The 21,005-nt window shown below is 44.7% G+C and overlaps 1 protein-coding gene across 2 annotated transcripts in view; it reads left to right on the top strand.

Annotated features, from left to right (window-relative positions):
* The first annotated feature begins 3,880 nt into the window (after window positions 1-3,880).
* The window catches only part of CYBB (cytochrome b-245 beta chain), a 28,070-nt gene continuing 10,945 nt past the window's right edge, over window positions 3,881-21,005 (top strand). The window contains exons 1-9 of one of the 2 annotated variants that reach the window (XM_066619272.1): window positions 3,881-3,956; window positions 5,379-5,497; window positions 9,281-9,391; window positions 12,081-12,165; window positions 12,970-13,115; window positions 15,694-15,884; window positions 17,012-17,141; window positions 18,067-18,159; window positions 20,250-20,503. In XM_066619272.1, the coding sequence (XP_066475369.1) occupies window positions 9,332-9,391; window positions 12,081-12,165; window positions 12,970-13,115; window positions 15,694-15,884; window positions 17,012-17,141; window positions 18,067-18,159; window positions 20,250-20,503 (959 nt within the window). In that variant the 5' untranslated portion in view covers window positions 3,881-3,956; window positions 5,379-5,497; window positions 9,281-9,331. Of the gene's footprint in view, window positions 3,957-5,249; window positions 5,346-5,378; window positions 5,498-9,280; window positions 9,392-12,080; window positions 12,166-12,969; window positions 13,116-15,693; window positions 15,885-17,011; window positions 17,142-18,066; window positions 18,160-20,249; window positions 20,504-21,005 lie in introns of both variants that reach the window. The other variant, XM_066619271.1, reaches the window with a different exon arrangement.

Below are 21,005 nucleotides of genomic sequence, written 5' to 3'. Positions count from 1 at the left end.
TCTGAGGCTGCCAGTTCGAAACAACCGGAAATACCCGAGAACTGAAGACACGCTGATATACTGATGAGCTGACCCTCCGTGGCAGAGAGGAGTTACCATCAAGTGGAGCGTGGGAGACGAAGGGCCAGAGAGAGGCCAGACCAGGAAGGAATCCAGCTGGAATGAGGAGTTCTATGAAAGACTAGAACTATTCAATTGTAAAAATCCCTACGGGGGTTTAGAACCGCCTGCCTATGTAAATGCCTTGGATTAAAGTCTGAGGAGAAATCTGATGACCAAAGAAAGGCGGTGTATAAATATAAATAAACTATAATACAGGCATGTAGAACTGTTTGCCATACACCTCTTGCACGGTGAAAACATGCAGACCAAGCCAGAAACACATGGAGACATAAGTTGTTCAGAGGCAATGGGGGAGAGGTTAAAATAATGCCCAGGGAAAAGCAGAAAACATATGGAGACTATAAAAAGCCTTACTCTAACTCAGCCTGCAGCTTGCATGTGATGGTCGCAACCTGCAGTCGCAGGCCAGTACAGGCTCCAACTGTCTCTGACAGGCCAGAGGCTTATTGGAGACTGAGGGCTCCCTGCAGGTCAGACTGGGGGAACTTGAGGGCCGCTAATGGCCCCAGGCTAGAATTTGCCCACCCCTGTTATAAGCCATCTTGACTTTCCCAAAGAGAGAAAGGCAGAGTCGACCTTTTTAACAACAGTAGTAGAAGCTGTGGTTTGCTTCTATTTAACTTTTGTTGTTGGATACAAAAGGCTTTTTTTGCTTTTGGAATATGCATTTTCTTATTCCGTTTGCCATTTTGATCCAATATGATTTCAGCCCAAGAGTGTGTAGTGGTGAAGGTTGACCTACTGGGGATAACAGAGAGATTGTGGGAGTGGAGGAGGAATGTTTGAAGCTGTAGAAAGTCAAAACAAATTTCAGTCAGAATGCTGAAAAATGTAGAGAACGACTACAGAGAGAAACAGAAGAAGTATCCTAAACCAACACCAACAGTTACTCCTCTGTGACTGAGGTGCTTTTCTCATGATCAGGGTGCTACCAAATAAGCATTGCATTTCTCATTCATTGCACACAATTTTCTTTCATGTGTTCACTCATGACTATGTTTTTTATGTAGGAATAGCACTGGTTGCAACACTCTCTGCTATGCAGCTCCAGAGTGACAGTGTTTGGAAAGCTGAAAAATAACACTCATCCCAGCACTCAATGCACTCATTGCACTCATTCCAGCTCATCCCAGCTCAAAATTGCACTCATTGCACTCATCCCAGCTCATCCCAGCTCAAAATTGTTGTGACCTCTAATCTTGTAGATCTTATTAAGATCTTATAGATCTTATAAATCAGATGGGAGTAGTTCTATTCAACTTTCCAGCATCAATGAAGCCACAATTGTTCCCTTACCTTGAGGAGGCCTCTGTGATTCCCCCACCACCACAAGATGCAGCACATGCCTTGTTGACACAGCTGCATCAGTGCTAGATTGTTGTATAGGATTGAGCCCTAAGGGAACTTCCCAGTGCAGGGGTTAATGGCAGTCAGGCACGTAGTGCTGGCTCCAGGGCTTTGGATGATGGGCCTGCCATGCTGATCACAGTGCATGGGGAAGGAAAAACATCAAGATAGAGATGTACTCTATTCTCTGTATAACGCATCAAAACCAGCCAACCTTTATGTTCCAATTCTAAACACATCCTTTGAAGGAAGTCCCATTAATTTCACTGACATTTACTTCTGAGCTGCTCTACATGACCCATTTACTCCAGAAACACTGAGGGCAAAGACCTAAAGCCCTTATGACCCCATCGCAGTTTGTGGCATTTTGTACCCCCCCATACATATTGAATAACAGCCCAGTCCTGAGCTGCCTGGTGCACAGAGGTGTCGCAATGACAAATTGGCTGCCGTAGCATCCTAAGCACACCAGGCATCCGGCAGCAGTGGCTCCTTGGGGGAAGGGGACATATGCCCTCTTCCACTGGGTAAGGGAAATGGTCCTGCAATGGGACTTCTCAACTCGGCTATTAAGCTGGTGCAGAATCAAGACGCCTCATGTCTGGCTGCTAGGCAGAGCTGAGCTCCACCAGTCCTTCCCCCCTCCTGCCCCACTTCCTCCCTTGCCACACCTCCCCCCTCCCCCCCTTGGAACACCTCCCCCCACACCCCCAATTTCCTCTCTGCTGTCCAGCACTCTGGGTGAGCACCAGGCAGCAGACCACTGGCCTCTGACCGGTGCTGTCCCAGCACAGGCTCGCACTGGGCCAGCTCCAGGGCTGAGATGGTGGTAGAAATCTCAGGCGTGCCTTATAGCATGTTTATGACAGTGCCTACGCTCAGCAGGACTGGGCCCTAAGAAAGCACAAATTTCAAACTTGAGTGTTCTTGTAAAGTGTAGTTTGGCCCTTACTACATTCAGGATCCTTATTCAGTTTTCAGAGTGGAATAGGAATGTATGGGACGTAAGTTAGATTTAGGAGTGTCAACTTGCAGGCAGAATCGATGCCTTTCATTCTAGTACAGGTGCTGTGCTCATGTTGTGTCCTTTATTATCACCACCAACAGGAGCCTTACAAGTACCCAGATTTGCTAAAGAGAATTTTCCAGTTTTGTCTAAAATTGAGGGACATTTTAGAGGGCAACTTAGTTTCTGCCATCTGGGTTTCATTTCCTACCTGGTGGTGTGTGAATCGGTTCCTCAAGGGTGTGGTCTTGTCAGAGAGAAGAACACAGCCAACAGTTTCAATGGTAATTCTCTGCTGCTTGCGGCAATGCAAACCATGCTGGTGCCAAGTTCCTGGGGTCCTGGGGCAAGCCCTGTACTGTACCCCAGTGGCACATTGGGCACAATTTCTGACACCAGCACTGAGGACTCAGTAGTAGGGTTGGTGAGGTGGGTGTGGGTGCTTAGCCAGTGCCCTAACTAGCTGATCCCTGACACCACCCCCAAAAACATAGCAGGAAGCATAGAGAAGCAAGTAATTAAAGTTGACCTCAGTTCACCTCTCCAGTTTACCAAAGGTGACCTTGGTGCTTGGGCGGTTTCATATGGAAGAAGGCATTTCTTAAGATACCCTGCTCCCTGGCTGTTTAGCTGCCAGTCCTATCCAATTTTCCAGGGCTGATGCAGCTGTGTTGCATCTGCAGTGGGGGTGTGGCAGTCACGGAGTCCTCTTCTAGGTAAGGAAACATTTGTTCCCTTACCTTGGTACTGAATTGTGGCTGCATCTGTGCTGGAAAGATTGGGCCCTTTGGCTTATAAGGGCTTATGCTGTTCTTATGTGAACCTTGTTTTACTGTGGAAAGTCCATTGAAAAGTGATTTGATTATAGAGTGAACGCTTCTAATTTTTGTTATTTCAAATGGACCACAGTATTGTGATGTTGATTAATGTTTTGGTAGTCATGCAGACTATTTCCCTAATAAATGCAGGGATAAAGTGCCCAATTTATTTATTAGAAGGTTCAGGATAAATGTGCCTTCAAATAAATAAATAATCTGCACTCTCACCAATGTCTGAAGCCTCTAGGAAGGGGGCAACACTTTTCAGCTCTTTTGTGCAACAAGATAGCCTCTGCCAGTATTGTATCATTTGTATCAGTATTGTATCAACTTTGATTGGAGGAAGTTTGCAAAGCACACATTTCTATAATAATTCCTTTTTTCTTTAACTGCATAGTATGAGGCTTTATTAAATGCAATGATAAGTCAAAATTTAAAACACAATGAATGATTAGCTAATTGCATGCAAAGTAAAATAAGGAAACAGGTTGCTGCAAGCCTGTAGTTTTCACTTCCCTTTGCTGTTAAAAAGAAGAAGAAAGAAAGAAAGAAAGAAAGAAAGAGAGGCATTTCAGCCAGATCACCACAGTTCAGCCTCCACTCCAGCAGACAGCAACATGAGCAACTGGGTGGAGAATGAGGGACTCTCCATATTTGTCATTGTAAGTATTATAATGATTAGGCTTGGGGGCAAGTTGTTCCTGTGGTTGCTACAGGTGTATTTTCATGAAAACCTCTTCAACCCACAAGAGTATTTTCTTGCTTTGATATATACATAACACCCAAGCATGAAGTGTCTTGCTTTTTTAAACAAATATGCTATCAAAGACACAAAGATTAGAGCGTACAAGTAGTAATTTCTACCGGTGGAAAAGAAACCCAGCTCTGCACGTTTGGTTAGGAACCTGCCTTATACGGAGCTGGACACTGGTTGAATATCATTGACATGGAATGACAGTGGCTCTTCAGAGTTTCAGGGGAGGATTATTCTTCCTCTGGAAATACCAGGGATTGAACCTGGGACCTTCTAGCTGCAAAGTGTGTGCTTTTGCATCAAGCTACAGCTATCCTACCACCATGCTGTCCCTGTGGAGAGTGTTCGTTTTCAATAACAAATCTCTCCAGCAGGGAAGATTCACTTTCTGGTAAGGGATGGTGGGCAGACAAATCTCCTTTTCCATTGCAGATTAATACTCTTTCAGGGGAAGGAGGTGAGGCTAGAAGCACGGTGACAGCAGGGCAGGGCTCACCAGGTGCTTACTCTCCCTGCTTACAGTAACACCTGGGCAGGGTTAGTCATGTGCCATGTAACAAACTCTTGGCATATTATGTGTCAGGGTAGGAAACTTGCCACGGGGCTGCTAATCTCTATGGGACCAATTACATGTAGTAGAGACATCAGCAGTCCAAAGTTACAAGCTATATGAATTCTACTGTTTACTTAAACTCATTAACATTAATAGAATTAAGCTGGTTTTATAGTGCCTGCATAAGTGGTCTGTGACCACATCTGATGTTTTCTCCATTTTAAAGTAACCCTGAGCAAATATCCCATCTGATTCACTCTGATTACCTCAATGTTTATAGTAACCCTCAGCACAGACACTGTGTGTGCATCCAACTGGCTCCTTCACTTATTTGTATTTCAAAGCCTGCAACCGTGTGCACACTTTCCAGGGAGTAAGCCCCACTGAACGCAATGGTACATACATCTGAGTAGACATGAGTAGATTGTGCTGTTACGAGTATGAGCTATGAATAAAAAAAAGAGGCTATGCATACCCCAGGATCAACTGCCCAGCAACACAGAACTAAGAGGTATAAAAAGTGTATCTCCCTTCTGTAGAGTTGATCAAAGACCACCACAAAACTTGGATTTCTCAGCAATAGAAATGTTCTACCTCCATAATATGAAGGGCTGAAAATAATTTCAGATCTTACATCTCTTCCATCAGTTTATGTGGCTGGGTTTGAACGTCTTCCTCTTCGTGTTTTACTACTTTCAATATGATCGTCCATCGAAATTCTACTATACAAGAGAGCTTCTTGGGGTATGTACTAATTGTACAATATTAAACTAACAGAGCAACCCAGACTGGCAGTTGAGGCATGCCTTAAGGCATGTTTGCACCACCTCAGGAGTCAAGGAAGCTGGTGCAGAAGGCTGTCAGGCTCCCGAAAACCAAATCCGGACCCTGTGCTGGTACATTTGTGGCAGACGCAGGGGATGGCAGAGGCTAGCAGGAGAGCGGGATGGAGGTGGGGAGGGGGTGTTTTTGGGTGGGCGTGGGCAGATCTGGAGGTGGATCCCCCCAGGAGGGGGGATCTGCTGTTCCACCCTAGACCCCATCCTAACCCCTGTTACATGGATGCTCAGATTTGCATCTGCAAATTCACTGTGCAAATCTGAGTAGCCCCATAGGGGTGGCAATTCACGACGTGAGGTAAAGGGAAAAATATCCCCTTCCCTAAGTTGTGCTCCAGCCCACACCTACTTTGCTCTGTGTACAGCACAGGCCAGTCAGCCTGCCTGTTCCAGTGCAAGTTAGGATTGTGCCCTGAATTGCATTCCATGTGAACATAGGCTACAATCCTATATACATTTACGTAGGAGTTAATCACATTTAATTCAATGGAGTTAACTTTGTGTAGACATGTGTAGGATTCGCTGATAGTTACTTGGAAGTTCCATATATTTTCTTGCAATTTATTCTAGTGGTCATGCCTAGATCTGTGGCCCAAGCAGTGGTGTAGCTAAGGGGGTGCAGGGGAAGCAGTTGCACTGGGCAACAAGATATGGGGGGGGGAGCAACATTCTGAGCTTGACACTAGCGACCAAAATTGTGAAAACCTTGATATTTTTGAATAACACCATCATGTTATATATCAGTTGATGTGGAATTTGATGCAGAATGCAATGAAACAAATCATGTCAAAATATCTCTATTCTATCAAAAGTTATAGTCAAATAACCAGAAAATAAAAACAAAACTGCATTATGTAACAAAAACTGGATTTTTAAAACTCAAAACCGACCAATGAGACTGATTGTTCTGAAAGACAACTAGGTATTGTTATGATACAGCAGGGAACCAATAAGGTGTTAAAATGGGGTGGGGGAGCCTGGGAGAGGCAGCAATGCAAGTGGAAAGTGAGCTGCTGGGAAAAGAAGGAAGATTTTCCCCCATTTTCACTTTTTTAAAAACCTGGACATGACGTTACTTCCGATTCATCTTTCTGAGCTCGGCACCAGGCTACATGATCATTAACTACACCACTGGGTCCAAGGCATCCCACTTTGCTCTGTTTAGTCCAAAACTAGAATTGGCTTCCTCTGTTTATCCATTCTATGTGACATCAAAATACTGTTGGAGGATGCAGCTAAAAGGGCAACGCTACAAAATGGAACCAAGACCTGATGAGAGTCCACAAGAGGGATTTTTATGACTACCCCCTGATGCTATTGACTTCCCAGTCCCCAGTCCCTGCTACTTGCTTCAGGATGAAAATAATGCCGAGAAAATGAAGTATAATTTTGTTCCATTTCCTACTGCTTTTTGAAACCTCCCAGAAGCATTGCCCATGCTCAGTAATTTTTACCTATTGTTAAGAGAGCAATCTGTAGTTAACAAAAAGCAATTTCATGAAATGTAATTTATTGTTTAGTTTTTAGATTTATTTATCTCTCATAAATAAATGTAACTGCCCAGGATGTTCTCTTCCACTCCCTTTTAAGCAAGTTTAGAAATCCCTGGGTAACTTCATGTCACTGGTTCTGTTTCCTGTTTTCTTTTCCCATTTTTTGTCAGAATAAACTGTCAAATTAAGCTCTTTGCTTGCCTTTGAAGTGATATGGTAATTTGAGAAGGTTTGCTGAACCAAGCCAGAGGAACTTCATGGAGGCTTTTTCTCTCTGGGCCAAATAACACAAGGCATGTCTTTAGAAGATGGATTTAATGCAAAAGTACACTGGGAATAAGTCCTTTATCACTTAACATTAGCTTTAGGCGAGGGGCCAGTCTGACCTAGGAATGTTGCCTGCAGCATGGGAGAAGTTTATACTGTTCCTCTACATGGTTTCTGCACCAAACATTGCAATCAAAAATGAAGCAGCAGTTTGCTTCCAAAGTGACAGTTAATTAACTACCAATTGCACTATATAAGGTAACTTCTTGGGGTAAGAGCCCAATCCCACTCTCTTCCCCAACTCCAATGCAGTGCTGCCAAAATGGCTACCACTGCATCCTGCAGGCGGGAGTAGTTGTGGAGGCTCCCTCTGGGAAAGGGAATAATCATTCCCTTACCTGGGGTAAGGACACACGCTGTGGGACTGGATATGGGAAGTGTGTTAAGATTTAGCCACCACTGTCATAGCCACCCCCTTCCTGGACCTGATCTGCCCATCCTCCACCTTGTTACTGCCCCATTCCACCCTCCCTGCCTCTATTCCACCCACCACCTCCCACTTCTTCCACCACCTTACCTCCATCAGTAGCAGTGTCCAATTCTTCTGGAGCATGCTGGAAGGCTCTGGCTGGCCTCTAACACTGTGCAGCTTCACACAGTGCCAGAGAGCCCTTTACGATTATTTACCACAATCAGTGCCAGCATGTGGAACTAAATAATAAGCACTCTAATATAAAGCAGTGTGGCAAGGAGAAGAAGGAACATGAGGCAATATGTTAGCTGAAGCTACACAGCTCTGTTTATGGTCAGTGACTGGATGGGAGACCAATGTACAATATTTTGAGTTCCATGAAGAAAGATAGGATATAAATGTAATAAATAAGAGTAATAGCCCAAGCTAACCCTTTCTCCCACCACAGCATGCAGTCACGGCAAAATGGGCTATGCTGCATGCTATGTGGGAGAGGTGATTGGGAGGCTTTGGAGTGGTAAAGGAAAATATTGGCGGGGACAGGATCCAGCACAAGTCGCCAGTGCCATGTACCACCTTTCCTGCCTCTGTCACAACTCCAGCCTTCCCCATTCCACCATGTTCCACCCTCCCCCTTACCTCATTCAGCCCTCTCTACCCCATTCCGCCCCCCACCAATCTACCTTTGTTGGTGAGTGTACCATTCCCTGCTACCGCACCCAGCCTCTCCAATGGCATTCCAGAACCGAGAGTTTCACTTACCATAAAGTGTGTCCCATTACCAGAATTCTAGTTCTGCTGGGGGTGTTGGGAGATAGGAGTGGGCTCTGTGGGGGGGGGGTATAGATGTAGGTCGGTGTGTGTTTGTAGTATTTATGTGAGCTTGAACTGTGGAAAAAAGAGAATATCAAAGTAAGGATTGATCAAGATGAAGAGGCAGTAGAAGGAAGAGAAAGGTGTCTTTACAGCAGCACGCATAGCTCAACTCAAGCTCAAGGTGAAGGAGAGGGCAATGATAATAGCAATATCAATAGTATCCTAATCCTTGGAGTAAACCCTGCCTGGTCTGTCTGGATCTGACCCCTCCTTCTGCTTAGTGAAGTTTTTCTGGTTCTTCCTACCCCGTGAATGATAACCCTGCCTCTGGACCAGAAGCTTGGACTGACCAATGCAAAAAGAGTTTCATTAGCAGGCCTTCTTAAAATGGATTCACCAAAGTAGTTGAGATGGTAGTTAGCAAGTCATATGCTCTCCTCCATTAGAGACATTATATTTTCCATGATAAATCTCTATCCATTATAGCTGGCCTGTGGTAGCTGACTGGCTAGGTATATACAAGAGCTGCAGTTACCATAAAGCAAGCCTGCTAATTTGAATTGGCCCTCTCTTTGATAATTCTGTGATCTACTGGTTGGGCCCATCTGTGAAAAAAGAGCCTGGTACATTTTCTTCAGGCTATTACATCCTACGATGGCATTCTGTATGTGGTCTTAGGTTTGGTGCAGCTGTACACAGGATTACGATCCTTTTGTCTCTTGACTTCTGTGCCAGTGCATTCTCCCATCCATGCTCTTTGGTTCATTATAATCATGTTGCCTTATATTGTAGCCTTGTCTAGCACTGGCCCGGGCACCTGCAGCTTGCCTAAATTTCAACTGTATGTTGATTCTGCTTCCAGTCTGTCGAAACCTGCTTTCCTTCCTCAGAGGCTCCAGTGCGGTAAGATGAAGAAACGTTTTCCATTGTTTGTAAGAGATAACGGTCTTTCTTTGTGGACAAATTCCGAGTAGGAACCAAGTTAGGACACTGCTGGTTTTGTAAATTCTGTTACAGTCAATGAAGCCTCTTTAAAAATGTTGTCCCAGTTTGTTTAGGTGACAAAAGTAGAACATTCAAGGTAGATTCATATTTTTGCGTCTTGTTTCCACAAAATACTGAAGAGCTTCCAAAAGATGTTCAGGCCCAATCTTATCCAGCTTTCCAGCTCTGATGCAGCTGCAATGCAGCCCCATGGTAAGGGAACAAACATTCCCTTATCTTGTGGAGGCCTCAATGACTGCCCTCCCACCGCCGGATGCGGTGCTCGCCTGTTGGTATGGCTGCATCAACACTGGAAATTTGGATAGGGCTGGACCCTTAGTTCCCAGCTAATAGAAGCTTCTTACCCACAGAATGTTACTATCTTTATATCTAAGGGCTCAATCCTATCCTGCATTGGAACAGGCAAGCCAGGAGGCTTGCACTATATCCAGTGCAGGATAGGGGCCAAAAGCTGCTCAGCCAGAGGAGGCAAGGGGAAACTTTCTCTCTTAACTATGGGGAAGGCACCTTCTCCCCTATGGGTCTCCTCAAACTTGCGCCACTTCTTGAGGTGGCACAAGTCCAAGGAGAGTGGAGTGGCTTGAAGCCGCTCCGATCTCCCTAGGAACGGGAGTTGGGATCCCATAACTGCCAGATCCCAGCCCTGCCTCCCACTCTCCGCCCACCCCTGGAGCCACCCCCGCCCCTCCCCCACCAAGGAACACCTCCCTCCCACCTCCTCCCTGCCCCCTCCCTGCCTACCTCACATATTTGGCTTGTTCCAGCCTCTGCAGGCTCTGGTGCACCTCTGCGTGCCAGCCTAACCAACTCCCAAGGAGGCACAAATGTGTCTTATGGCACATTTGTGACCCTCCTGGGCTGGTGCAAGGTACTTGCACAGAAGTACCTTGTACTCCACAGAAGCAAACTGAGGTTTGCCATGCAGCATAGTGCTGCAGCCAATCATGGTTCCTTGGCAAGTGTGCCGGTACAATGCATATTTGGGGGGGGGGGGGCATTAATACATTACATTTTTAGGCATACACTAAGCATCCTCCTTTCACCTAAACATAAACCATTTGAAATGAGAGATTCCATCGGCATATTATTTTGGAAAAACAAAGAGCAAATGATGGCTTACATATAGAAATGTAAATTGAGGGGAGCTGTTTTTTTGTTGTTTTTTAATGGCTGTCAGCAGTTATACTGTCCCTTGGTATATAAGGCATGCTGTAATTTTTTAGACACCTCACTAGGGAGCCCTTGTGGTGGTGACCAGGATGCATTCTCCAGTATGTCATGTTTGCAACAGCCAGAAAGCGCAACGGGATTGGGCTGTTAGATAATTGATCATCTAACTCAGTATTGTGTCTTCACTGACTGGCAGCAGTTTCAGACAGGGGTCTTTCCCAGGTGAACCTGGAGATGCCAGAGACTGAACCTGGGATCTTCTAGATCCTGTGCCACTGAACTGGATCTCTTTTCCTCTGATAAGTGGTCCATTCTTCCACCATCGCATATTGAACACTGGACTTTGAGATTAACTTCACTTCTCCATCTAAAAATAACTTGTACTTCTTATTTTGGCGGGAACACAAATTGTGTCTGAGTCAATTCCAAAGGTTGCAAAAAGAAAAGACCAAAAACCCACTCTTCCTCTGACTGTTCCTCAACCCTTACAAAACAGAAGTTAACACATTTATGTGCCAGTTCAACTCCATGTAATCTTAAAATAATGCTGCAATCTTTGTGTTTCCCAGAAAGGGCTGATTCTGGGCGGTGTCAAAAATCCCCTTTAGTTAAAAAAAAAAAAAAAAAGTATATGGGTTAATTAAAGATAGAATGTAAATACCATTTATTACAGGCAAGTTCTTACTTTCAGTAATTGGTTTTGCAAGGAATCACCTTTCAGATCTAACAGCCCAATCCTATGCATGTCTACTCAGAAGTAAGTCCCATTAGAGTCAATGGGGCTTACTCTCAGGAAAATGTGGGTAGGATTGGGCTGTAAGTGTAGTTTGGGAAAAAGTCAGCCATTCCAGCTGAATAGGCCAACTCACAAAAGATGGAAATGAACTGATTCTTCATCTTCCAGTCCAAACTTATGCTTGTCTACTCAGAAGTAAGCCCCATTGAGTTCAATGGGACATCCTTCTAGGAGAGTGTGCGTAGGATTGCAACTTTATTCTCGTAATGTTTTGACTCAAAAGGGTTTCTCTCCATTGTTCAGATCTCTTCCGATACAAGTTAAGTAACAGTAGCAAAAATTTGACTTTATATGCCTGATGATGGCTCATGGAACAGATGTTTGTAGTTGAATGTCTGGATTCCTGTGCTCTGTCCACCCACTTGAACATGAGATTATGGTGTGAAGGCTACAGGATCCTAACTAAATAGCCTGTAGACGCAGCACAATCTTTTCAAAAATTTGGCAGATTTCTCTGGCATCTATGGGTGTAAGGGCCTGTTTACTCTGATAACACCTATTCACCACCGGTTTCAATGCAAGTTCTTGTAGTACTAATGCTATGGACGAGAGCTATGAATGAGCACATTGCAATAACCAATGTGATTAATCTGTTCATTCTTCCTCTTTCTGAATCAATAGTGCTGCTCCGTGCGTATCAGAAGACAGTTGGACAGAAACCTCACATTTCACAAGCTTGTGGCCTGGATGATTGCGCTCCATACTAGTAGGTATTCTGAAATGTAACCTTAGACCAAAGTCTCTTTGTTTTAATGACTGCAAGGCTCATATAAATATAAATGGGCTTTCTGGACAGGTTAAGAAGCTGAAAGGAGGCAAATGACCTTATACATGCTGTCAGTGAATCAGTCCCAGTACTAGGACTGGGAGGAAAGGAAGTTTGAATCTCATCATCAACATCATCATCATCATAGCTTGTTCATTAAGTGCCCAAGATCGGTAGGGGCGGCACTAAATATTAAAAACCCAGAACATGGAATCCTGACTGCAGACTTGCAATTTAAATGAATACAGTGAAGGAGAGAAAAGAAATATATCTGAGTACAAAGCCATTCTTACAGTTCAAATGTGCAGTGCTCTAGCATTAAACCTGAAATGATCCGGATGGTTTTGTTCATTCCTGCTCTTTTAAATGTTCTTTTTTTCATTCAATGGGTTTGTTCACTGAACAGGTACTGAGCTGCCTCTGTAAATGCCCAGTCCTATCCAACTTTCCAGCACTGAGGCAGCCGTGCCAACAAGTCGTGTGCTGCATCCTGTGGTGGGGGAGCGGTCATGGAGGCCTCCTCAGGGTAGGGTGACATTCATTCCCTTACCTTGGGGCTCCATTGTGGCTGCACTGATGTTGGAAAGTTGGATAAGATTGGGCCCAAAGTCACGTATGTCAACAAAAGTTCCATTTTATGTTGTATGGAACACCTTAGTGCCCTGAAGGAAACAATTTTTTTTAAGAGGGGAGAAAAATTCATTTTAAGTGTGCTATATTTCTCTGTTTTCTACTATTTTTCAGCAATCCACACAATTGCACATTTATTTAATGTAGAATGGTTGGTGAATGCCCGAAATGAAAATAAGAGTAGTATTGAGACTGCGCTATCTGATTTGGGTGATCATGGCAATGAATCATATCTGAACTTTGCCCGAAAGAAACTTCCGGTAAGCAATCACATTCCTGGACAAATAGTTATTGTTTCACAAAGAGATGTGTGACTATTCATTTGACTCTGAATGTAAACTTGATTCAGGGATTCAACTACTGTGAAGGAACCAATATGGAAAAATGTACAGCTTTATATTGGTTAGTAGTGATGGATTTTGAGGCTGTCATTTAAAAGGCCCATTTAAGACACTTGCAGTCCAAATCTGAGTTCCGGTGTCATAAAATGGCTGCTGACAGAGTGCATTTTGGAAACTCTACCTCAAGAGGTTGCAGCAGTCCCCGTCTGTCAGCAGACCTCTCTGCACCCATCAGAGCAGATTAGGCAATGGCAGAGGTATGGAGGGGATGAAACTAGATGGGAAGGGGGCAAAATTGGGCAGGGAGGGGGGAGGAACAGGGGCAAGGAGGCTGCATGAGGGTGCACACCAGAACCTGTCCCCTCTTTTCCGAGTCTCCCTGCCCCCTTTCTCTCCTTGGACTTGCACTAGCTAAAGACCTGGCACAGGTCCGAGAAGACCCCTTGCAGAGCAGGAGGCTTATGGAGTGGGAAAGGTGATTTAAATCCCCTTTCCCTTCCAGAGCCTCCCAATCTGCCCCTCTGGATACAGTGCACTTGTTTTTGGCAAGGCTGCACCATTTTTTTATGAGATCCTTGCACTGCTAGAAATAGCATTCCAACACTGTGAGGTCCTTTACATCTGCATGAAAGTTGAGCCACTGTCGTGCACTGCAAGACTGTTGCTGCAAATGGCAAGAGGTGTTATGCATGAGGCTGTAGTTCCAAGAGGCTCTGTAGTCACCAGTAAGTTGACAGGGCAGTAGGGACTGACCATAGGTGGGGGGGGGGAGAATAATGAGGCTTTTGGGGGGGAGGAACCAGGGGGTACACCGGGGAGGGAAAAGGTGGATCTGGCAGCAGTAGTGCATGCTGGATCTGTTCCCCCATTTTTCTGCCCACCTGCCCCCAGATCTCCTAAGACATATACCAGCAAAAAGGCTGACCTATGTCCAAGGAAACACATAGTCAGTTGGGAAGCCTATGGGGGGAAGGTAAGTCAAAAATATTTTACAGTAATTAAATATATATATATCTTTTATTATTTCATTACTTAAATTGTTTAAAGTAAATATTTTTACTTTCCTCCTGCAGGCTGTTCAATCACCTCTCCCACCCTAACCCATAGTGCGGCCTCCATTGGCATGGCTGCATGCTGTAACGTGGCAGGGATAGGAGCGGTCAGTTAGATGTTCACATTTGAAGACACTAGTATGCAGGAAAGAGGTGAAGCTCAAAGAGATTATTCCAGAACAAAATGTATACCCAACGCTTTCCCTCTACTCCAGGGAGAAACGTAAAAATAGAATTCCCTGCCCATCATGTGTTACCCTAATTTAAGTGAATGGTCTGATCCAAGTGTTTCTAGGTCAGTGGAAGTCCATTCATATTGATATGCATTTGTGTCACCTGCACAAGCAGAGACATTCTGGGCGCATAGCTGGACCTTGTTTCTGGATTCCTTTGTAGACTTATGATGCCTTTTGTAATATCTGCTGAATTTACAGATGTACAGGCTGAGCATTAGACCGGAGGTAGAGTCTGTAAAGCAGGAGGAAGGCACAAATGCTTTATAAAATGTCACCTGAGGGGACAAGTTTATTGTAACAAGGATAGGGAAGCATATACTTTCTGCATGCTCACTCAGGCCCAGCAAATGTTGTGTTAGTGGCCACTGAATACACATGGAAAGGGCAGCATGAGGCTGGCATGAGGATAGCATGATGACAGTGAACCATGGTGAGGGTGCAGATGCTGGGAGGATATGGTGTTTGAGGGCATTACTTATGATAGCACTGAAAGATGTGGCTCCCTGTTTGCAAACATGAAATCTGTGTAGAAATGGTCTTGCTACAGGAACTTTATTTTGGACCTGAGTAACTGCAACCCAATGTTTGTCTCATTGAACAAGCAGTAAGTAAAACTACATCCATAGACATGAATTTTGGATTAGAATCATCCAAAAGCTCTAAACAGGCTGATCTCAGAGGGTCCACTTGAGTCTTATGCTATGTGCAATATGTGCGCATGGAGAATTTGAACACATGTGCCAGAATCTAAGAGTGACGGCTCGTGATGCACTTTGATGGACTGGAATTTAATTAGAATGAGAGAGAAAAGATATGAGTCAACCACAGTGAAATGTATTGGCAAGTTCAATATACAATAAGAGGAAAGGGGATTCAGAAAATATCCAGTGTCACCCCCTCCACACACACACGCCAAAACCCCAGATGGAACAGCTGCAGAGCAGCCCAAGAAAAGACTTTGATCCATGCTATGGCACTGGCTTAGGTCCTGCTGGTTCTATAATTATCATTGAAAGTGATTCAAAAAGTGACTTGCATGAATATATGAATGGCCAACTTCTTTATCTCCCTTTCTTCTCCTCTGCAATCAATGCTGCCCCACTGTAATTCTTTCTCTTATGGAATGTTATACTGTTGTTGTTCTGAAGAAGCCATCCTATTCTGTTGTGACAGGTTTGCTCATGTCACTTTGCACTCTCCCTTTCACAGAACCCTGCAGGTGGCCTCTATGTGGCATTCACCACCTTGGCTGGCCTCACTGGTGTGATCATTACACTGTGTTTAATACTTATAATCACATCATCTACTAAAACCATTCGAAGATCATACTTTGAAGTGTTTTGGTTCACCCACCATCTGTTTGTGATCTTTTTTGCTGGTCTTGTTTTCCATGGATTTGGGTAAGTACCATCTGTACTGATTCTCAGTTATTATACCACTAGATATAAGGGCCCAGTCATATCCAACTTTCCAGCACCAATGCAGCCACAGTGCATCTTTAATTTGAAGAGGCCTCCATGAGTGCCTCCCCCACAGGGTGCCACACATGCCCTGTTGCACAGCCGCATCAGCACTGGAAAGTTGTATTGCATTGGGCCCTAAATGAGAAAAGTGTCATCATGCATTATTAGGATCAATTAAAACTCAAAGAGCAGTGAGTTCGCATTTAGATTTTGCAGAACTTTCTCAGGTTCAAAGTAAACCAGTGTTTCTCAACCAGTGGTACTTGTACCACTGGTGGTACTTGAGGTGGTGTCCAGTGATACTTGGGGGACCCCCATGTCCCTGCTACCTAGTAACAAGAAGCAGTAGGAGGCTGAGAGGACAGAGCTCCAGTGTGCACTTTTTGCACACTCAAGAAAGCCCTCCTGTTCTTCCCTTTCAGGTGTTTGTCACTTTGCATCTGGCCTCCCAATCTGGAAGTAACTGGCATTGACATTTTCACCAGTTACTTTCGGTGGTACTTCCAACAGGTGGACTATGCAAAGTGGGACAGTTGGAGACAAATACTGAGGAACACCAGTGTAAACAAAAATGGGGAGGAAATGTTAGAGAGTGTTAGGATGGTGATTCAGTATATTCTTTGCAGGCTAGTTTGGTTAGTTTGTGCCCAGTGGAAAAAGTTATAGATTGTCCCAAAGCATGCTGGGATAGAGAAGCCATGGAAGTAGTTTTGCCTTGAACACATCGTCATGTTTGTCCAGCAGAAGGTGCTGTGCCATGATCAGTGGACAGGACTTCTATAGTTGTTGATGGGAAAGAAAGTGCCATAGCTTTGACAGCAATAAAGAAAATGTCTGCAGATAATTATAGTTACGTTTCATGTGTTTGGGGACTGTAGTTGGACACGCAGTCAGTGTGATACCGAGGTGTTGCCTTCTGTGAACTTATGGAGGACCCAAAGCAGAACATACATTTTGTGTTTGCTGCATTTTCAGTATGAACATTTGAGCTCATGAAAAGCCCTATATAGATTTTCTTTCTGCTAAATGTTAATTAATTTTATTGACACTGATTTCACTCCTAGTCGAATTGTACGAGGACAGACAGCTGCAAGTTTGAAGGTGCATAAACCAGAGGAGTGTGCTGGAAATTGGACCCAATGGGGAGAATTGCCTTCATGCCCTATACCAGAGTTTGCTGGAAATCCTCCTATGGTACGATCTACACACAAAAACACACAGTCTAAGGCTGAAATCCTAATCACGATTACTAGGGAGTAAGCCCTACTGAACATAGTGAGACCTAATTCTGGTTAGACATGCAGAAGATTGCCCTGTAAAATTATTCAAGGTCCTGTCAAATAATCACTTAGTGCTTGTAGAGGATGTAAGACTGAAACCAGAAACTGAGGATCCAGCCAGATCAAGACTTGCATTAGCCTTTGCGTGCACATTACTTAATAAACATAAACTAATGGCCCAATCTTATCCCCCTCCCCTGCTAGCATAACTAGCGTTGCGCCAGTGGAGGCTGCTTTATGATAGTTGCAAAGCAGCCTCCTCCAGTATGCGTTGCAGACCCACTTATAGGAAGGTCAGAGCAGCCTCTCATGCATTGGTGAACCCACAGAGATTCACCAGAGCAGAAAGCCCATGGTTGGAAAAAGGCAGGGAGAGGATTGAATGGAGTGGAGGTGGGTGGAACAAAGGAGGGATGGGTGGAATGTGGTGGTGATGGGTGGTGCACCAGGCCCCAGATGGGGCAGGGTTGGCAATGGTGAATGCTGGATCCTGACCCTTTCCAGGCCTGATCCTCCTTCATGGATCAATGCAGACTTCTGCCAGCAATTGAATGGGTGCAGGTCCGAGTTGACCCATAGTGGCTGCTGGAACGTACTTTGCAGCAAGGGGGCAAATGTCCCCTTACTCCAAGGAGACCTCCAGAAGCCAAAATTCTCCCACAGCATACAAAATAAGTTCTGTTCTGAATGTTGGGTGTGGTGTAATGAGTTTTCTACATTGAGCCTTGAACTGTGTATATTAGCTGAAACCAATCCCTGCATGTATAACACAACCATCAATTTATGTGACCAAATGTCATTAATATGAATCTTCTTCCTCATTTCCATTTGGCTGACAGACCTGGAAATGGATAGTGGCTCCAATGATTCTGTATGTCTTTGAAAGGCTGGTGCGGTTTTGGCGCTCACAGCAAAAGGTTGTTATCACAAAGGTAAGAGTCTCAAAAGCATCCTGCTAATTTACTTCCTTTGGAATATTATTCACGTGTGTATTTACTCCAGCCATTTTCAACCACTGTGCTGTGGCACACTGGTGTGCTACGAATGGTCCCCAGGTGTGCCGCAGGAATTTGGTAGAGGAATTTGGGAGAGGAATTTGGGAGAGGAATTTGGTCCATTTATCAATAGGACCATTAGGGGATGTGAGCCCCCATTGTCAGCACAATGTGCCTTGTCAATTATCAAAAAGCTGTTGGTGTTCATTGACCATTTCAGTGCCTTGCCAGTGTGCCCCAAGATGAAAAAGGTTGAAAATCACTGATTTACTCTGTGGCCAGTAAGCAAGACAGCAGGCTGGATTGTGGAAAAATAGTTCTTCAGTCACGAATTCTGACTGATGTCAGAAATCTCCCTCCCCTTCCCCCTCCATGTTCTCTGACATATGATTTTGGGAGAGGGGCCATGGCACCTAACCAAAATGTGTGGACCCAGGACCGTCACCAATATATGGTTTTGGGCCCAATCCTATACAACTTTCCAGTGCCGATGCAGCTGCAATGCAATGCAGCCCTAAGGTAAGGGAACAAGTGTTTATTTTGAAGAGGCCTTCATGACTGCCTCCCCCCCCCCCCCAACTGCAGGATGCAGTGTACTCCCTGTTGGCATGGCTGCTGGAAAGTTGGATAGTACTGTGCCTTTAATTTGTCAGATTACTGCTCTTGACATCTGAAATCCCATCATATTTCCAGTCTTCTCTTACACTCAGTTGTTTATCCTAGGACTATCAAAACCTTCTGTGATATCAGCATAGTTAAGCAAATGGCTGTGTGGTTGTCTTTCCTCCCTTGGTCCCATCTCACAGGGGAAGTTCCACATTGTAGGGTGAGGGGAATGACTTGCTGAGGGGAGAGAGAGTCACAAAGAGACTTAGAGCCACAGATGTGCTGCTGACAGAGGTGTTTATTGTGGGGCTTATGTACAGAGGGGGTGAGGGTGAAGATCTATTGAAGCAAGTATGTAGAGAGGTCCTTCTCATTGGCATTCTTGCAGTGAGACTCACAGAGCTCCCCTTTATGGGCTGAGACTGACTCCTGTTGCCGGCTTGGGACAAGGCATTGTGCGGCATGACCTGGAAGTTGCTTCCAGGTCACACTGGTGCACAACCCACTTCATTGACTGTGTTACACTGCATTGGAAGCCTTAAGGAAGTTGTTATAAGTGCAACTCAACCCACTGATGGATCAATGCCCAATTTTTGGTGGGTTGGGGCCCACCATGACCAGAAAGCAGCAGGGTATTCTGGGGCACAATGTGCAGCCAGCGTCTGGAAGCAGTGGGTCATGACCCACAGTTTCAGAAACTCTGAACTAAGTTATATCAAGTGCTTGGCGAAATGCAAAGGTTTTCCATTTTTTTACAGAATACTGGCAGAATGGAAGCTGATCAAATCTCATGTGGTGAGGAATCCCACAGTTGGTTCCCCAATAGAAAAAGCCCTCTTGAGAGTTGCTGCCAAGTGAAATTCTATGATGATGACACTAGGCACAAGGGCTTTCTTGATTATCTTAACCTGTAGGCAAATTCATATGAGGAGAAGCAGTCCTTTAGGTGCTGAAGGGCCCAATCCTATCCAACTTTCCAGCATCGGTACAGCCACAATACAGTCCAGAGGCAAGGGAACAAATGTCCCCTTACTACCTCCCTTCCAAAGGATGCAGCACACGCCCCGTTGGCATAGCTGCACCGGCCCTGAAAAGTTGGATAGGATTGGGCCCGGAGTCCTAAAAACCTAAACATATGCATTTCATTCCAAAGCCGTCTAACTGAAATACTCAAGCAGGAAAATCAGAAACCATAAAATGAAGCTTAATTTCCCAAACTGTTGATTTATCTGATTTGTTGTAGACAATCAAACATCTAGCACTATACTGGAAAAAGTATGTTCTTCTAGAAAACATGAAACTGAAGTGGATCATTAGGGCTTAGAATATTTTAACCCCAGCTCCTTTACCTGAATGCAAGCTTTGAAACCCCACCCCTGCCAGCTGATTGTGTTCTGAGAGACTTCCTTCTTGTATTGTAGGTTGTCACTCACCCTTTCCAAACCTATGAGCTTCAGATGAAGAAGAAGGGTTTTAAGATGGAGGTTGGACAGTACATTTTTGTCCAGTGTCCTGCAGTGTCCATGCTGGAGTGGCACCCTTTCACGTTAACTTCTGCTCCTGAAGAGGATTACTTCAGCATTCACATACGTATTGTTGGGGACTGGACAGAAGGCGTTGCTAAAGTTTGTGGCTGTGACAAACAAGAATTCCAGGAAGCCTGGAAACTACCAAAGTATGTACAAAATGCAAGGTCTAAGGGCAAGGTCTAAGGGCAGTTTGCAAAGGTCTAAGGGCAGTTTGCAAAACATCAAAGGTTACATTGTTGGCCCTGAGGACTGACTCTAAATGACATGGTGCAAGTAATGGCATGAGCTACAGCAGCTAGTGTACAGTCTTATTCCCAAGAAGCTCAACTCAGAAACTCCTGTAACTTTAATATTGTAAATAGTCGATGTATGGTTGTGTTGATTCACAAAATTTCCTGGGGGGAAATTTTTTTGTACAGGATGCTATACAAGAGGGTAGAGCAGTGTTTCTTAACCAGTGGTACGGCTACCACCTGTGGTACTTGACATGGTGTCTGGTGGTATTCATGGGATTCCTGGACACCTGCTGCCCAGCAGCAAGACCAGCAACGTGACACAACAACAGCAGTAGGAGGCTTGGCTCGGTGGGCAGAGTTCCAAAGTATGTTTTTCTGCATCCTGTCCATCCTGAGCCTCTCACTGATGTTG

The sequence above is a fragment of the Tiliqua scincoides genome, chromosome 3, assembly GCF_035046505.1.
Source record: "Tiliqua scincoides isolate rTilSci1 chromosome 3, rTilSci1.hap2, whole genome shotgun sequence".
NCBI lineage: Eukaryota > Metazoa > Chordata > Lepidosauria > Squamata > Scincidae > Tiliqua > Tiliqua scincoides.
Note: the sequence above shows the minus strand (reverse complement) of the source record. Positions and strands in the feature narration are given on the sequence as shown.